At 40.8% G+C, this 19,967-nt stretch overlaps 1 protein-coding gene across 1 annotated transcript in view; it reads left to right on the top strand.

The window, feature by feature from the left end:
• Nucleotides 1-19,967, top strand: part of dock5 (dedicator of cytokinesis 5) — a 64,683-nt gene that overhangs the window by 14,254 nt on the left and 30,462 nt on the right. The window contains exons 4-20 of the mRNA XM_010875962.4: nt 73-128; nt 249-345; nt 514-662; nt 789-924; nt 1,037-1,194; nt 2,522-2,603; nt 5,098-5,227; nt 5,982-6,054; nt 7,489-7,631; nt 9,489-9,614; nt 9,706-9,830; nt 10,053-10,151; nt 11,834-11,906; nt 12,024-12,127; nt 12,391-12,568; nt 14,885-14,982; nt 16,584-16,673. Of these exons, the coding sequence (XP_010874264.1) occupies nt 73-128; nt 249-345; nt 514-662; nt 789-924; nt 1,037-1,194; nt 2,522-2,603; nt 5,098-5,227; nt 5,982-6,054; nt 7,489-7,631; nt 9,489-9,614; nt 9,706-9,830; nt 10,053-10,151; nt 11,834-11,906; nt 12,024-12,127; nt 12,391-12,568; nt 14,885-14,982; nt 16,584-16,673 (1,917 nt within the window). The remainder of the gene's footprint in view (nt 1-72; nt 129-248; nt 346-513; nt 663-788; nt 925-1,036; nt 1,195-2,521; nt 2,604-5,097; nt 5,228-5,981; nt 6,055-7,488; nt 7,632-9,488; nt 9,615-9,705; nt 9,831-10,052; nt 10,152-11,833; nt 11,907-12,023; nt 12,128-12,390; nt 12,569-14,884; nt 14,983-16,583; nt 16,674-19,967) is intronic.

Here is a 19,967-nt window from a genome sequence, read left to right as displayed (position 1 = left end):
AATATTCGTTAATAGATTTTATTTAAAACAAAAAATAGTAAGAGAGGTTATTGTTTCTGTTTAATTTCATAGGGTATTTTCCCAGCATCTTACATCCATCTTAAGGAGGCTAAAGTTGAAGGGACTGGGTAACGTATTGCTCAACTATCATGTCAGTAGAAATTGATTATATTTGATGGGATGCATGCCAACTATAATGCATCAGATAGATACATTATTTGGTCATTCTTTTTTTTTCCATCTTGTAGACAACAGGAAATAGTTATCCCCAGTGATGTACCTCTTGTACTTGAGCTAGGTGCCACACTGAGGGAATGGGCACAAATATGGCACAAGCTCTATGTGGTACGTTGAGAACTAGTTTCTAATCCAGTTCCCTAAATGTATAATCCTCACATTAAAAAAGTACCTTACCCTTATTCGGATATTCATATCTGACACTGTGTTTGAAAATATTGTTATTCTGTAAGCCTGGGTGACTGTGATTATGACGAATATGACTTTGTTTGACAGAAAAACAAGACGACTTTGTTCAGGGGTGTACAACAGATGGCCTACAGTCTTATTGAGTATCGATCACAGATAGTTTCGGGGACACTGCCCAAGGATGACCTAGTGGAACTCAGGAAGAAAGTTACAGCTAAGATTGACTATGGAAATCGGTATGAATTGCATGGTGACATGAACCTGCTTAGTTTTCCATCATTGAGTGATGGCACTTAAGATGATATAGTTAACATGCTCTTGTAAATCCATATAAAGTTATTTTGATGCATTCTATTGTACAGGATTCTGGGTTTGGACTTGGTGGTGAGAGACGATGCAGGGAATACATTGGACCCAGACTGCACCAGCACAGTCAGTCTGTTCCGGGCCTTTGAGACTGCGTCTCGCAGTATAGATGACAGAATACAGGAGGAGAAGGCAAGGGCCTCCTGTTTTCTGTTTAATTTGTATTTCTGACTACCCCTGGTTCTAGACTTAGCCCTGCCCAGTGCTTTGAGAGCTCATATGTTGTTTTTATGACCCTTTATAGACCCGGCTGCAGAATCTGGAGATGAGGCGCCAGTCCCTTTTCAGCACAGTGCACACTTACAGTCTCCTCATGAACCTCAAGAACTTCGTGTGTAACATTGGGGAGGATGCAGAGCTGCTAATGTCGCTCTATGACCCAGACCAGTCTGAGTTCATCAGGTCTTATATCAATGCTCTTACATTAATGGTCTTGTTCTGAACTAGATAACATCACCACCTACGATTCTGACATCTGAGAGAAGCATTAATGTGTTTTCGACATTTCTTATAAAGTTTCTGGCATGTATTCAGAACCCTGATAAATTCTCAAATGTCACTGAATTACAAATTGTACATTTAGTTTAGTTTAATGTTTTATTTTGAAAACAATGACAATCAAAATAGGTGTCAAAACTCAGGTCAATATTTTGTAGAGCCACCTTTCGCTGCAATAACAGCTTTAAGTCGTTTCTGGTAAAAATGTACCAGTTTTGCGTGCAGTGTTGGAGGGATTTTGGCCCAGACTTCTTGATTTGCTAAATTCATTAGAAGTCATTAAGGTTGGTTGGATGTCGCTTGTGGACTGCAATTCAATGGGGTTGACATTAGGACTTTAGGACATTGGGCTCCTGTAAGACATTCATCTTGTTGTTGCCCTCCATTCTCGCTTCACACTTGTGCTTAGAACCATTTTCCTGTTGAAACGTGAATTTCCTGTTTTGTTTTTTTAGACTGAAGCAGGTTTTGTTGCTGTATTTTCCTCCATCCTTCCTTTAATTTTGCAAGTTGCATAGTCCCTGCTGTTGAGAAGCAACCCCACAGCATAATGCTACCACCACTTGACCTCCCTGTACCAAGAGTGTATCTTGTATTAGGTCTGCACCACAAACAGGGCTTTGAGTTTTGTCCAGAAAGCTCTATCTTGGTCTTCCAACCTCTTTCTTAGTCTGACCATAGTGCGTTACTCTTATGTTTTTTAGCAAACTCCTGACATGCTTTTTGAAAGTAGTTTTTGATTGATGTCTTCTTTGTTGCCACCCTCCCATACAGGCCTGTGTTATGCAGAGCTCATGACATTGTTGACTGGAGCAATATGTGACAGTGACTTTAATGGTTCACAGATGGAGACTAATGGTCAAGTAATTGTCCATGTTTTGCCAAGTTTATTTCATCTGAATTAACAGGGAGATTTCACAGCACATGGATTGAATACTTATGCAAGCCCCATATTTCTGTTTGTTTTATTTATTTCAGTATTTCCCAAGATACAACCAGTCACCTTAGAGTGATTTATTTTGAGTTGCAGTTTTAATGGATTTTTGTTTTTCAGAACATTTCAATGTACCATTTGTTATTCAGTAATATAAGACAGTTTGTATACTTTTGTAACCCACTGTTTCAAAATGTTACTCTATGTAGATGTCTACTATGTATTTGTATTATTTGACAAACAAATGCGTGCCCACGTTATGTTGGGATACTGATTGAATATCATGCATGTTTGCAGTGAGAACTTCCTTGTTCGCTGGGACAGCATGGGCATGCCAAAAGAGATTGAGAAACTCAACAATCTGCCTGCCCTCTTTACGGTAAATTCTATGAAATACTCCTCCTACTTCATGATATCTTGTTTCTCCATTGTAGTTGCAATTTACTAGCCATGTGCCCTAACCGATGGACTGGGGACAAATCTAAGGCTGCAGGTATCGATTATTTTCATAATTGATTTCTGTTTGCAAAAATGTATGTTATTGGAATAATCTAATCACAAACTCAGATCTCAGCCAATTGAATGAGGTTTGAGGGGGTCTGGCATGTATGGGCCACTTCTGGCCATAGCATTTCGATTGCTTTAAGGTCAAGACTTTGACTGGGCCAATCCAAAATACAAATCTTCTTTATCCTGAGACAATTATTGGTATTTTTTTGGTGTTTTTTGATACCTCTTAAATGGTTTGGGTTGTAGGCTTGTTGAAAGACCAATTTTTTGTCCAGCTTTAGCTCCTTGACTGATGGCCTGATGTTCAATAATATTCAGTTATGCATCAGAATTAATGTTTCCCATGATGATGTGCAGTTGACCAGTTCCAGAGGACGAAAAGCTGCCCCCAGATTTTGACATCCTTGACTGTTGGTATAAGGTTGTTTTGGTTCTAGGATATATTGGATTTTCACCAAATATAACAGTTTTGATTGTGACCTGAAGTGTCAGTTTTGGAGTTTGCAGTTGGGTTCTTTTTTGACTGCAGAGGCTTCTCCTTAGCCACTCTTTCGTGAATGTCATTTCGATACAGTTTTCATATTGTTGAAGCTTTCACAGTAATCTAAGATGCATCAAAGGAGGTCTGCAAATTTCCGGGTGTCATGTTTGGGTTGCCATTTACCTAATTTATAATGATTAGGTAAATGGCAACCTAAACATTAATAATTAATTTATAATGATTTGGAAGATGATTTGGAATGGCGTCCACATCTAGGCTGAGTTGCTGTCATGTTAAATGCATTCCATTTGCATATGATTTGCCTCACAGTGGACTGATCAAGCTCAATTCTTTTTGAGATGGTTCTATACTGTAGCCATCCCCAGACTGCTCTCATTAGCCTTTCCCTGAAGTCCTCTGAGATCTTCTTTCCCTTTGTGTGGTGTTTTGCATTCACTATGGGTAACACCAAACTGACCAGGTGTCTTGTCTCTCTTTATCAGTCACATCCAAAACTCTTTCCTAACAATTCCTCCTTTGTTGGTTCATTTGGTACCCAATTATTTACCCACCAGATTTTACTTACCTAATCTGACTATTTTAATTCTATTGCATTTTTTATTTTCATTGTAAAGCACATTGAATTGCTTCTATGTATGAATTGTGCTATATAAATATACTTGCTTGCTTGCTTCTTGATTAAATTAATGCAGCTTGGGCATCACCTATTTTTGCCCCTTTTATATTTATTTTTTCTTCGAAACACATGATTTCCTGTAAACTAAAATATGGAATTGGTTACTGTAAACCTGTTATATTGATTTTGATGAATAAGACTTCTGATTAACTACAGATTTCATGGAGAAAACTTAAATTGCACAAGGGATTCACATACTTTTGAATAGAACAGTATGTATAGATCAGATGTCATTTTTTTATTAAGAGTAATTTCATGATTGTTTTGTTATTTTGTTAGACCCTAAAAAGCATTACATTTTATATTTGTAATTTCTATATACAGTGTGTCTGTTTGGTCAATGGCCATGACCAATACATCACCTGGGAGCTCCTTTTTCACTTGATCATGCCCAAGACCACATAGTTTTTTGTGTTATGAGATAGTTAGCCACAACCTACGAAATGTTATGAGAACTTTCACAGTATCAGTGATGGATTGTTTATTTGTTCAATCAGGCTCTTAATTTATTTTGCTTACATATATTATTTTGTTATATAATGATTAATAGCATATAACAAATGTTTTGCCATGCTGTTTTTAATTACAATATTGTCAGAGTCAACTGAACTGAACCCAATGAAACACTAAAAATTGCAAACTGGTCTTAAGCGTTTATTCAGAAAATTCTGATACAATTGGAAAAACACATACAATTTATACTTGTAAGTAGACAAATCTGAATACTTCCTTGTCCTGCCCTGTCCTATTTCTCTCCCTTCGTATTGGTTACACATGTGCTAGGACTGTTTTAATGTGACACCTGGGGTTGCCCTGTCTCTGACCTTTTTCTACTCGGCAGCATACATGGAAAACAGGAAACAAGAACAAGTATATGTAATTTATATCACCCTTAACCACAGCTCTATTATTCTAGACAGTTCATCAGACAGTTCGTCTGGTCATTTCTACTCTTTTGCTTAAAGCCAGCGAGTAATAGGAAACAACATAATTTAGTAAATGTTGGTTCTTGCACAAGCCTTATGTGTGGGTGACATTAAGCTCCTCACCAAGTTAATCAAAGGTTAGTCATGTAAGCACATTTCTCTAGTAATATTGATAAATGCCTACTATATTAAAATGTTATTCAACAATTATGTTATCCATTTCTGCATTGAAAGTCTCCCCTCTCTGCCCCCTGGCCAGGACCTGAGCAGTAGTGACCTGATTAGGCCGCGTCTCTTCCTCGTCTGTCAGATCATCAGGGTGGGCAGCATGGAGCTCAAGGAGGGCAAGAAACACACAGGTGGCTTAAGAAGGCCTTTTGGAGTGGCTGGTGAGATGTATTTTAATGCACTTTTGTGCTGGTTTACTCATGTATTTACTTAATCCTAAATGTGAACACTGTCCTTCATGCTCAGGTTGATTGTATATTGTAGGTAAATGAAGGCCAAAATAAAATTGCTTGCCTGTCCTGGATAAGAGCCAGAAAAACACTGACCATAACTGCACTTGCTTTCCCTTCTGGGCCTTAAAATAATATCTGTTGTTGCCTGCGATGCCAGCATTTCAGGATAAAATGTTTTAACAGTTACAAATTACATCTCCACTGAATATATGACAAATCTAACTTTAATTTACTTCAATTTATTCAAGTAAGAAATCATACTTCATAAAGAAATACAGTGCAGGCAAACGTTTGACCAAGTGCCTCATATCACTGAATTTTGAATGGTACATGGACTTTTGGTTCTGTGTGACATTTATTTCATCTTTAGAAATATTTTCTTTGAGGGAATGGTCACTGCAAATCTAAGTTATCACCTTAATCAGACAGCTTTTAGATAGCTCTCTACACCAACATCATCAAAACACCAAATGAGGGAATGTCTTTAGGCAGAATGGTATGATCTAGGTGTGCTCATGGCCAAAAGACTTTCTCTTTTAGAATTCTGTGATAGGCCAGAATCAGTTGTTACTTTTCTAGCATACTAAGAGGACAAGTGGGGGAATTGAATTGATAGCAGATTATTAGCATAGCCATGGCAAATTTTTCACCACATTCACAATATCATTGCCTCTGTTCACAGTAATGGACATCACAGATATCGCCCATGGAAAAGCAGATGATGAGGAGAAGCAGCATTTCATTCCGTTTCAACAGTGAGTCTCACAGGCTCTACAAATTTTCGTCATGGCTGCAGGCCAAAAGCAAATTAGACAGCCCTCTGCTCTACACCCCTTAGCCCTTGAATGACATTATTTTGTAATTTCCTAGTGTAATTGCAAGTGTAATTGTCTGAGCAAAGAAGTGTTATGATTGGGTCTTGGCTAGCATTCAAGCTAATTCTCTGGAAAAAAAAATATTTGTGTTGATGCATTTGACACTTTTCGGCCCCCAGCATTAAACACGTGGCTACAGCTCTTGAGCGAACAAAGTCCACATGTTAACAAATCCCTTATATTAATACTCCCCTTTCGTTTTTGTTTTCATTACTCAGGTCTTTGGCCTTTCTTATCAAACCAGTTTTAAACCCTAAGATCTTGTGTTCGTGTAGGAGTAAAAAATTTGGTTGAGTCAAATATTAACTAGGAAAGTGGCCGACTGAGTAGCACCTCATACATGTACATACATTTTAAATAACTGTAAAATAAAAAATAGTCAAAACTGAAAGCAGGATGTTTTTAGTTTTTTTAAATGTTTTTTTCACGTCTTATGAAATGTATCTTCACAATTCTATCATAAGTACCATTTGCATGTGGAAGCAAACAAAAGGTGCACTTTGGCCATAGATTACTGTCATTCCTACTCCTGATGGCGAGGAACCCCACCAGGTAGATGCTTCAAAATGTGCACAAGCAAACGTACAGTATCTCACAAAAGCGAGTACACCCTTCACAATTTGGACATTTTCACTTTTCTTGCCAGCGGTTTAGACATTAATGGCTGTGTAGTGTTATTTTGAGGGGACAGCAAATTTACACTGTTATACAAGCTTACTACTTTACATTGTAGCAAACTGTCATTTCTACATTGTTTGTCACATGAAAAGATATACTCAAATATTTACAAAAATGTGAGGGGTGTACTCACTTTTGCGAGATACTATATATCCCATCTATATGACACATTAAACAGGCCTCTATAGAACCATCCAAAACACAATGTGAGGAAGAACTAGGCAGTGAAACACTTCAGTTGGATTTGGAGGAGAGCTTCAAAGACATTCATGCATGCTCAATTCTAGACACTGCCATTATTTCTTTTACCTCTTGTTGGTTTACCTACTCCACAACTAAGCTCCATAGAATATACCCTGACACCACTAACATGTGACAAGTATCAAGCTTCACAGGTGGGTGGCTCAGAAGAAGCAGTGTTAAACAACACATGTAACTCTATGCTCAATGTCTATTTTTAACAATAAAACAGAATATTTTACCAAACATATCCACTTCAAGAACATTGCAGATTCCCAGTGTTAAAATTATTAAAATATGTTCAATTGTCTGTTTTTTGGTCACATGGATAGCTTTTACAATTTATTTCTACCTCTTTCTCTTTTCTCTATCTCCTTTCTCCTCGCTCATTCACAGGATCGCAATGGAAACCTACATCCGTCAGAGACAGCTCATTATGTCACCGCTCCTTCCATCTCGAGTCATTGGAGAGAATGAGCCTCTCACTGCTGTCTTCAACAAAGTCATTAACACCCGGGAGGTCAACCACAAGGGCCAGGGTAAAGAGTCATTCACTCTGTGCAGAATTAAATATAAAATAAAAAGGAATATACTTAATTCAGGAGTAGCTTAGATTGTTGAAATCGGGAAACAATTTTTGTATGGCAGGTACATTAGATTTTTGTTGTAATGTGTGTTAGAAAACATTTCTTTAGGCATATTTTAAGAGTGAACTTAGTATTATTTTTTTTTACCCCATTATTTATTCTAATTATTTTTACCCCCAGCCTCAATACAGCATCCTCCAGTGTACAGTTGAGATACTTTTTCCCCTCACTGTATTTGATCCCCTGCTGATTTTGTATGTTTTCCCACTGACAAAGATGTGATCATTCTATAATTTTAATGGTAAGTTTATTTGAACAGTCAGAGACATAATAACAACAGAAAAATCCAGAAAAACTCATGTAAAAATTTTTATAAATTGATTTGCATTTAATGAGTGAAATAAGTATTCGACCCCTCTGCAAAACATGACTTAGTACTTGGTGGCAAAGCCCTTGTGTCAAAACCCTTGAAATCACAGAGGTCAGAAGTTTCTTGTAGTTTGCCACCAGGTTTGTACACATCTCAGGAGGGATTTTGTCCCACTCCTCTTTGCAGATCTTCTCCAAGTCATTAAGGTTTTGAGGCTGACGTTTGGCAACTCGAACCTTCAGCTTCCTCCACAGATTTACTATGGGATTAAGGTCTGGAGACTGGCTAGGCCACTCCAGGACCTTAATGTGCTTCTTCTTGGGGTCATAGGCAGAATTCCTCCTCCTTCAAACACGGCGAGTTGAGATGATGCCAAAGAGCTTGATTTTGGTCTCATCTGACCACAACACTTTCACCCAGTTCTCCTCTGAATCAGATGTTCAGATATTCATTGGTAAACTTCAGACGGGCCTGTACATGTGCTTTCTTGACCAGGGGGACCTTGCGGGGGCTGCAGGATTTCAGTCCTTCATGGCGTACTGTTACCAATTGTTTTCTTGGTGACTATGGTCCCAGCTGCCTTGAGATCATTGACAAGATCCTCCTGTGTAATTCTGGGCTGATTCCTCACCGTTCTCATGGTCATTGCAACTCCACAAGCTGAGATCTTGCATGGAGCCCCAGACCGAGGGAGATTGACAGTTATTTTGTGTTTCTTCCATTTGTGAATAATCGCCCCAACTGTTGTCACCTTCTCACCAAGCTGCTTGGCGATGGTCTTGTAGCCCATTCCAGCCTTGTGTAGGTCTACAATCTTGTCTCTGACATCCTTGGACAGCTCTTTGGTATTGACTATGGTGGAGAGTTTGGAATCTGATTGATTGATTGCTTCTGTGGACAGGTATCTTTTATACAGGTAACAAACTGAGATTAGGAGCACTCCCTAATCTCTGAGATTAGGAGTGTGCTCCTAATCTCAGCTCGTTACCTGTATAAAAAAGACCTGGGAGCCAGAAATGTTTCAGATTTAGAGGAGACCAAAATTTCACACATTAAAATGCAAATCAGTTCATAAAATCTTTGACATGTGTTTTTCTGGATTTTTGTTTTTGTTATTCTGACTCTGTGTTCAAATAAACCTACCATTAAAATTATAGACTGATCATTTCTTTGTCAGTGGGCAAACGTACAAAATCACCTGGGGATCAAATATTTTTTTCCCTCACTGTACATGTATTGCATCAAGACCATGTATGTTCAGTTAAACACTATTGTTAAGTAATGAATTTATCACTGACTTTTTAATTTCCTTGATAGCTAACCAAGCAATGTCCCTACACAAACAAAAGGGAACTAAGAAAGTTTGTGGTGTTATTTTAGTAGCTCATTATCTGTATTTTATATATAGACTTTTTTGCTTTCTGCTGCTGGGTTCTCAGGGCTGTTTGTGACCCTGAAGCTGCTTCCTGGGGACCTGTCCCAGGTTAGGAAGGACTACCCCCACTTTGTGGATCGCACCACCGCCATTGTTAGAAAGATGGGTTTCCCTGAGATCATCCTCCCAGGTGCCATAGGGTTACATTTTCATATTTCCATCCATCAATAGATTGATAGATAAATAATGTTTTTTTTCTTCAACTAATTATTTTCCATTAGGTTATGTGAGGAACGATATATATGTGACCTTGCTGCAGGGGGAGTTTGACCGTGGTAAAAAAACAACACCCAAAAATGTTGAGGTGATAATGAGTGTACTAGATGATGACGGCAATCTCATGGAGGTAAGGGTGTGGTCTTAACATGTGCCACATTTATTTAACCATTTTTATCTGAAGTATCTCCACCCTAGATTACTAAGGTATTCTGATGAATCTTCATACATATTTGAAGTATTAAATGTGTTTTCTTGTTTGAAGCTCATTATTGCCACAGTCCCTAGTTTTTATTATATTTTAAACTGTTCTACTGGTTTTTATTTAAAAATTGTCCTTCCTCTTGAATAGAAAGCAATATTTCCTGGAGCTGGATATGATGGGATTACCGAATACAAGTCTGTCATTTACTATCAGGTCAAGCAGCCTAGCTGGAACGAAACCGTGAAGGTACACCGTACATAACTTTGTTCTCAGTTTTCTCTATTAGGAAAATAATAGGTCTGTACTCTTCTTATGGTTACTCAAGTTCCTAATTACTATCCTAATTGGATATAGCTCTATACCTGGGGTCTCAAACAGGTGAATAGCTCAATATTGTAATGGAGTTTTCTTTCTTTCCTCTTCAGAAAAGTAGTTTCAGACATTTTCAGAAAATTGACAGGAATTCTGGTCAGCCAAAAGTTTGAACATTGCATATGGGGAGGGGCTGTTCCCCTTGCTGCTCTGTAGGAAAGCACCATGGTTTGTGCTGCATGTAAGATTAACTTAAAGATGCAACACCAAAAAATAAAGTTCACCTTACAGTTCAGTGCTTCCTTATATTTCAGCCTTTTCATGTTGTTTTTTCTCCATCCTTGCCTTGACGCCACATCGTTCATCTCCCTCTCTTGATTCCCTTCAGCTGTACATGGCTATGCTGCTTGTGCTGGTCCAGCATATTCACATTCATACATTTAAATTGTTAATGACTTAAATATGTGGTGTATATTTTTTACACTGTATATTGCATATATGATGTTTTTAGTGACAGTACTGTTAGATTCTGTATATTTTTGATCCACAAACAAAATTGATGCAACTGGTAGTCAGGGGACTATCTTTATTTAGCAGGAATCCAAGATGTTGATCATCCATAGTTCTTACATGTTCTCCAATAATTAAGTTAAAACAGTCTTTTATGCCAATACACAGTAGGTGGTCGGTGATCGTCGCCAACCATAACACAGTCTATTATCTTCCTATAAGAAAGGCTTATCCTACATGATACGCTTGTATGGTGTGTTCCAACCTCCCCTATCGTCCATGGGTCTATCGATAGAATCTATGAGTCATATGGACAGTTCCTCGCAGGACAGTGTGGACAGGGTGTGTGGGGCCTATCAGTAATGGCCACCACATCTTATCTATTGTCCATTGTTCAGCATTAGTCAGCACTTACGCATTGTGTTAAGTTTCTCATGCCCATATTCTATCATTACATACCCTAATCTGTACATCTTTTCACCAGTCTTCTTTGTTTGTCTGGTGAACTCTGTAAAAAAAGTATATTAATCTATAATTCTAGGCTAGTGGAAGTAATCTGAAATGTAAATTTTTTTTAGATTGGATGTAGGGGTTATTATGTTTCATTTAAATATTTGACATATTTTGACAAAAGAACTAGGATCCACTTTACGCATCTCTGCGATGTCAGGACCGGTGGGGTCCTTTGTGCAAAGTTGCCAGACAGAAAACCGCTAAATCTCCCTGCTCTCCCAAGCCCATTAAAAACATCCCAGTTGTGTAAGAGACCTCCTTACCTGGCAACACTGCCAATATGGAAAAAGTTTTCGCAGTATTTCACTTGAATTTTTTTATGAGCGCAAAATCCTGTTTTACCATGTCGACACAGGCGGTGCGAGATTTTGTGAAAGCAGTCACCTTTGAGTTTTGGATGAAGGAAAATCCCTGACTTAGGGTAGTTGCATAATGTGTAGGTTGCGACAGGTTTTACTATTTGTTTCAATTGCGCTCATGCGAAATAAATTTGGAGACCCCTCCTGTATACCATGAAATAATTCTTACTGTTGGACTTTGGACATCTGTGTGTAATCTCCTTGTCCCCTGATACCTTTCTTATCCCCTACAAGGTGACTATACCTATTGAAGATGTGGGACGCTGTCATCTCAGGGTGATGTTTCGACACAGATCATCTCAGGACTGTAAGTACCTCACATTCCTAAAACATTCAATGACCAGGCAGACTGTCTTAGCCCTCTGAGAGCTACCACAATAGTTTTTTGACTGATTCCGCAGTGACACTGCTGTGTTTCCTTCAGCTAGAGACAAATCAGAAAAGCCGTTTGGCATGGCGTTCGTCCGCCTGATGAAAGGAGATGGAACCACACTAAGAGACGGCAGACATGACCTCATTGTCTACAAGGTGGGACATGCACAGCATCCTGCCACTGTCATTGACCCTACAGTTCAGTATGTAAACCACACTGTGGTCACAGAACCTGTAGAATACAGACAGTTTGGTGTTACTAGAGGGCTCTGATACATAGCTGTGACACTCACGTGTAATTATTTAGATATTTTAAATAAAACAAAAATCGGACAGTGAGTTTCCATCCATGACAATGAATAGTAAATTGCGCGGTAATGCATGTTTTATTATTTAATTCCTTTTAAAATGTCTCTTAGGTTGACATGAAGAAGTCTGAGGATGTAAAGACGTACCTGACTCTCCCAGGCACCCGGGCTGAGTTGGAGGAGAAAGAGAAGCAGACAGGGAAAACATTGAACAATTCAGTCATCCCTCTAACCAAGGACAGCTTCCAGATTGGCACTCTAACCTGTTCCACTAAACTTACCCAGAATGGTAATGTAGGACAAAAACAAGTAGAATCTAATAGAATGAAGGTCTCACATTTTCTCGTATTTTAAAGCAAAGTGGTGTTTACGTGAAATACATTAAAGCTTAACTAGGATATTGCTTTGCTACAGTGTGCTGTGATGAAAGGTCGCACTGACAATGGCTCTGCATTCACTTAGTAGTTTTGCTTATTACTGTTTATATTGTTTTTATTTTTGATTATGCTGCACTGTTGCTCATACAGTATGATCGACTAACACTTTTGGAAGTTCGTTCATCCCCGAATACTGACTTTTTCTCTACTTACCGGAGCACTTGCTGTGATTCCTTTGTCCTGCCACCAATTTGTTTACGAATACTCCCAACACAGGAGAAAGAAGAGAGGCAAATGTGCCAGAATCCCATGTAGATATCGGACGAGACACGGCAGCCTGCCGTTACTGAGCATTTTACTGGCAAATGTTCAATCCCTGGAGATTAAAAATGAAGAACTACCTCCAGCGGGACATTGTAAACTGCTGTGTGCCGGCTTTTGTTGCGACCTGGCTAGACCCTATGGTGCCTGACTCAGTGGTTTTTCTATCTACCGGCAGGACAGAAGTAAACGTAAAGGTGGAAGGATCTGCATTATTAACTCACTCTGGGGTTTGGATGTTGTTGTACTTTCAACACACTGTTCACCAGACCTGGAGCTCCTAACAATAAAAGTACAGCCCTTCTACCTTCTGCGGGAATTCAGCTCCGCTATAATCGCAGCAGTCTTCATACACCTGCAGGTGGATAAAATGCATGTGGTAGAGGACCTATACCCAATTATTAATGGACCAGAGGATGCTCACCCTGAGGCAGCTTCTATTGTTGTTGGTGACTTCAGTAGGCCTAATATGAGGAAAGTTTTGCCAAAATAACACCAGCACATTAACTTTCCCACCCGTGGTGATCAGACACTTGACCATTGTTATTCAAAAATACAAAACCGCTACAAACTCCTCTCCCGCCCGGCCTTTGTAAGGCAGATCACATTTCCTTTCTTCTCCTCCCAACCTACATACAACGTCTAAAACAGGACAAACCGGTTTCCCGGGCTGTTGAACACTGGAATGAGGAATCCATTACCACTCTCCAGGACTGCTTTGAAACAGCAGATTGGCAGATGTTCTGTGTCCCAGCTGATGTGGACATTGATGAATACACAGACTCAAATGTTCAGACTTTCCCCAACCAAAAGCCGTGGGTTAATGGTAATATCCTTGCTAAGCTCCGAGCTTAGTCCTCTGCCTATAGTTCCAGTACCTGGAGGCTTTGAGGAGGTCCAGATGGCCTTCCGTAGGATCCTATCAGAGATGCAAAAAGAGACTACAGGGATAATTGCAGTCTAACTACCACAGCTCTGACCCCAGACGCATGTGGGGAGGACTGCAACACATCACAGACTATAAAGGAAGAAATAGCAATGATGTCCAGCCTGCTGCCTCTCTCCCAGACAAGCTTAACACCTTGTATGCGTGGTTTGAGGTGACCTTCGACTGCACTCTGTCCCTAGTCACGGACGACGTGAAGAGAGCTTTTCATAGAGTGAATCCACCGAAACCACCAGGGCCAAATGGCATTCCAGGCTGTGTCCTCAGGGGATATCCAGCTAGTGGAAGTTTTCACCTCCATATTCAACCTCTCCTTAACTCTGTCTGCAGTCCCCACCTGAAAAGATTATTGTGGACTTTAGGGAGCAGCAGAGGGAGGGTCGTGCCCCCATACACATCGATAGAGCTGAAGTGGAGAGTGTCTCCAATTTCAAGTTTCTCAATGTGTTCATCAAAGATGCTCTGCTACTGATCGCAAGACCCTCCAGAGGGTGGTGAAGTCAACGGAGCACATCATCGGTTGCCATGTCCCCTCCATGCAAGGCATCTACCACGCCTGATGCCTTAGAAAAGCCCAGAATGCCATAAAAGACTCCAGCCTCCCAGGCTATGGTCTGTTCACACTGTTGCTGTCTGGTAGACGTTACCGGAGCATCACGGCAAACACTTCCAGACTCAGTTTTTTTAACCAGCAACAATGATCTATGGTCATATTGGTCACATTGGTTACTTATAATATTTTATATTTATTTCATATTGTCCATATTCACTCTTTGGAATTGTTGCTACTTTACATTGTTGATTATTATCCTATTATTGCTTTATATTTGACTTAATGGTACTGCGTAGATGTCACGTGCCATGTCATAAGAATTTCACTGCTCAGAACGACACTGTTATTTTGTGCATTTGAATATAAAAAGACATTGACTTATGTAATTATTTGTTGCTGTTTTCCCAGTGGATCTGCTGGGTTTGTTGAACTGGAGGTCAAATCCTGAAGAGCTGGAACAGAACCTGCAGCGCCTGATGGAGGTAGAGGGAGGGGAGATTGTCAAGGTGAGTTTAAACCTGGAGCAGAGCCAGTCTCCTTAAATGTGCACTCTGGTCACATGGTTACCTTAAGGAAATTGTCACAATGCTCTAAAAACACCTTGTTATTTAAACTTGTCTAGAAGGGACATCACATAGTCTCAGACATATTACAACAAATCATGAAACCATTCAAAATGAGGTTCAGATGTGTAGTTGGTCATTTGGTTGGAGAGATGCACTGCTCTTCCTCTTTTAATGGAGTAGAATCACATATTTTGTTTCTTTAAGTCAGTTATATGTTTGGAAGGTAGGACTTTTTAACTGGAAAGACATTTCAGTTTGACCGGAGTGGACATTTAACTACAACATAGAAATATATTTATAGGAAGATGTTCATGGAGGATTTGTTTTTCTTGACATGGTCAAAGAACTCCAGCACAGATTTATAAATTGTTTGTATTTGGCAAACAATAACTAGAAGCCTGAGTAACTTCTCTTAATTTCAATGAATTACAAATGGTTCCTTGAGATGTTGTGCTGTTTGATATTTTATTGTGAAACACTGATTGTAACTTGACCCTGTGAGTCCTATCATTTCTGTGTTGCCGGGATCGTGAAAGAAATCCCAACATTTAAATAAAAAAATTATAATATAAACTGTATTGTAAATTTTGAAGCACGCTTACACTGAATTTATTTTAACTGCTGAGTTTGTTAATTTCCATGATTCTGTTATGGTTTGTTCAGAGGATCATAAGAGTTCAACATGCCTAGTATTGATGCGCTGGTTAACGCATTTCATAACCCTCAGTCCCCGCTGTTAGTCCAAGACATGGCTTTTTGGCCAGTGCTATGTGTGGCGTAAACCTAACACTGCCATGCCTCAACTCTGACTATATCTAGAGTGAAGGATTATAGTGTTAGCACCATGGTGTGGAGGTGTTTCTCATGAGCAGGGACTGCATCTTAATACATTTCATGGACGAATGGATTGAGCAAAATGCAGAGAAATACTGTGAGAGAACTGGACAAGGTCTGCTAAAAAATAAGCTTGTGAGGAAACTGATCCCAAGCACCAGACAAGCAACATTTGAGTGGCTCACGAACAAAAAGATGACTATCCTACAGTGGCACAGTAAAAGTCCTGATCTTAATTCCATTGAGAATCTGTGGCAAACTCCACCAACCTGGAGGATAACTGACAAGAAGAATTTGGCAAAATGACTCAGACACAACCCTGATTACATAGCAAAGATTTAATTGCAGAGGAAGGTGTTTTATACCAAATAGTAATGTTTTGGGTTTGACTAATTATGCATGATGATATATTTCTGTTTTCTAAATATTTCACCACATTAACCCGAAGTCTGTTTTAAAACAAAACATCAAACCAAATGAAAATCAAATCCTTTTGCAATTCAATAACGTTTTAAAATTGTTCAGTGGTTTACATAATTTTGCAGGTATCTGGATTTTAGTTTTCTCCAGAACTTCAACCCAATTTCTTAGAGTATAGAAAATATTGTAAATATATGGGTCTTTTTTTGAAACAATGAATGATCAGTGTCATCCTGAGAACACCATTCATTGCTGCTTGTAGCTATATTATTTTTTTGTGTTTTTAGTTTTTACAGGACACACTTGATGCCCTGTTCAGCATTATGATGGAGACTTCGGACAAGGACACTTATGACAACCTGTTGTTCAATGCTCTGGTGAGTTCTGGAGTGGTGGCTGACATACTACCAGGTTCAAACCACACCCACCTGAAAATGCAAGTCTTGTGGACTTTATTTGAGTCTATTTCAGTAGTGGAATATCTATTTTTCAACTAATTTCTTTTTCGATTGCTTTGAATAGGATCTGACAATGTTTATCTACAGAGGGGAGAACAAGTATTTGATACACTGCCGATTTTGCAGGTGTTCCTGCTTACAAAGCATGTAGAGGTCTGTAATGTTTATCATTGGTACACTTCAACTGTGAGAGACCAACTCTAAAACTAAAATCCAGAAAATCACGTGTGATTTTTAAATAATTAATTAGCATTTTATTGCATGACATAAGTATTTGGTCACCTTCCAACCAGTAGGAATTCCGTCTCTCACAGACCTGTTCATTTTTCTTTAAGAAGCCCTCCTGTTGTCAACTCATTACCTGTATTAACTGCACCTGTTTGATCTCAAAAACCCTTTAATGATGGAAAACATTTTGAGGACCGTGACGTCGCCCGGTATGGCGCAGCCGGGGCCCCACCTTGGAGCCAGGCCCGGGGTTGGGGCTCGTATGCGAGCGCCTGGTGGTCGGCCCTTTCCCCATGGGGTCCGGCCGGGCTCAGCCCGAAGGAGCGACATGGGGCCGCCTTCCCGTGGGCTCACCACCTGCAGGAGGGACCATAAGGGGGTCGGTGCGTAGAGGATCGGGCGGCACTCGAAGGCGGGGGCCTCGACAACCCGATCCCTGGACACAGAAACTAGTTCTAGGGACGTGGAACGTCACCTCGCTGGCGGGGAAGGAGCCTGAGATTGTGCGTGAGGTTGAGAGGTTCAGACTAGAGATAGTCGGGATCACCTCTACGCACGGCTTGGGCTCAAGAAACTCCTCGGTGGCAAGGCACCGGGGGTGGATGAGATCCGCCCTGAGTACCTCAAGTCTCTGGATGTTGTGGGGCTGTCTTGGTTGACACGCCTCTGCAGCATCGCGTGGCGGTCGGGGACAGTGCCTCTGGGATGGCAGACCGGGGTTGTGATCCCTCTTTTTAAGAAGGGGGACCAGAGGGTGTGTTCCAACTACAGGGGGATCACACTTCTCAGCCTCCCCGGGAAAGTCTATGCCAGGGTACTGGAGAGGAGAATACGGCCAATAGTAGAACCTCGGATTCAGGAGGAACAGTGTGGTTTTCGCCCGGGCCATGGAACACTGGACCAGCTCTATACCCTCTACAGGGTGCTGGAGGGTTCATGGGAGTTTGCCCAAACAATCCATATGTGTTTTGTGGATTTGGAGAAGGCATTCGACTGTGTCCCTCACGGCATCCTGTGGAGGGTGCTTCGGGAGTATGGGGTCCTGGGTCCTTTGCCACGACCGAAGCAGGAGCTTGGTTCGCATTGCCAGCAGTAAGTCAGACTTGTTCCCAGTGCATGTTGGACTCCGGCAGGGCTGCCCTTTGTCGCCGGTTCTGTTCGTAATTTTGATTGACAGAATTTCTAGGCGCCGCCAGGGGCCGGAGGGTGTAAGATTTGGGTACCACACGATTCCGTCTCTGCTCTTTGCGGATTATGTTGTCGTGTTGGCCCCTTCAAACCAGGACCTTCAGCATGCACTGGGACGGTTTGCAGCCGAGTGTGAAGCAGTTGGGATGAAAATCTGTACCTCCAAATCCGAGGCCATGGTCCTCAATCGGAAAAAGGGTGGCTTGCCCACTTCAGGTTGGTGGAGAGTTCCTGCCTCAAGTGGAGGAGTTTAAGTATCTAGGGGTCTTGTTCACGAGTGAGGGAAGGATGGAACGGAAACCTATCCACACACTCAATAAAACAGACTCCAACCTCGCCACAATGGCCAAGATCAGAGAGCTGTGTAGGGACATCAGGGATAAAATTGTAGACCTGCACAAGGCTGGGATGGGCTACAGGACAATAGGCAAGCAGCTTGGTGAGAAGGCAACAACTGTTGGCGCAATTATAAAAAAACGGAAGAAGTTCAAGATGACGGTCAATCTCCCTCGGTCTGGGGCTCCATCCAAGATCTCACCTTGTGTGGCATCAATGATCATGAGGAAGGTGAGGGATCAGCCCAGTGCAACACGACAGGACCTGGTCAATGACCTGAACAGAGCTGGGACCACAGTCTCAAAGAAATCCATTGGTAACACAATACGCCATCATGGATTAAAATCCTGCAGCACACGCAAGGTCCCCCTGCTCAAGCCAGTGCATGTCCAGGCCCGTCTGAAGTTTGCCAATGAACATCTGGATGATCCAGAGGAGGAATGGGAGAAGGTCATGTGGTCTCATGAGACAAAAATAGAGCTTTTTGGTCTATACTCCACTCGCCGTGTTTGGAGGAAGAAGAAAGATGAGTACAACCCCAAGAACAACATCCCAACCGTGAAGCATGGAGGTGGAAACATAATTCTTTGGGGATGCTTTTCTGCAAAGGGGACAGGACGACGTCAAGGTATTGAGGGGAGGATGGATGGGGCCATGTATCGCGAGATCTTGGCCAACAACCTCCTTCCCTCAGTAAGAGCATTGAAGATAGGTCATGGCTGGGTCTTCCAGTATGACAATGACACGAAACACACAACCAGGGCAACTATGGAGTGGCTCCGTAAGAAGCATCTCAAGGTCCTGGAGTGGTTTAGCCAGTCTCCAGACCTGAACCCAATAGAAAATCTAAGCGACAACCCCGAAACCTGAAGGATCTGGAGAAGGTCTTTATGGAGGAGTGAGCCAAAATCCCTGCTGCAGTGTGCGCAAACCTGGTCTAGAACTACAGGAAACGTATGATCTCTGTAATTGCAAACAGGGCTTTCTGTACCAAATATTAAGTTCTGCTTTTCTGATGTATCAAATACTTATGTCATGCAATAAAATGCTAATTATTTAAAAATCATACAATGTGATTTTCTGGATTTCTAGATTCCATCACTCACAGTTGAAGAGTACCTATGATAAAAATTATAGACTTCTACATTATTTGTAAGTGGGAAAACCTGCAAAAACGGCAGTGTATCAATTACTGATAATTTGATAGGCACAACAACAGAACAGTCTACAGTACTTACAGTAAGAGTGAAATGTAAGGGCCTGTATACATTTCCCTAAACTATATGGGAAGATAAGTTACTTTTTTGGCTCATCACTCAAGTACCCTGTACCTAGTGTCAATCAAAGTAGTGGCTGCTTTGGGATTGCTTCTCTTCAGTGGGGACAAAGTGTCTGGTTATGGTTGAGAGGATAATGGATAGTTCCAAAAGTCTAGATATTTTGTCAAAAACCAAGCTGCCC

The sequence above is a fragment of the Esox lucius genome, chromosome 13 (genome assembly GCF_011004845.1).
Source record: "Esox lucius isolate fEsoLuc1 chromosome 13, fEsoLuc1.pri, whole genome shotgun sequence".
NCBI classification, from domain to species: domain Eukaryota; kingdom Metazoa; phylum Chordata; class Actinopteri; order Esociformes; family Esocidae; genus Esox; species Esox lucius.
This window is presented reverse-complemented; position numbering and strand designations above follow the sequence as displayed.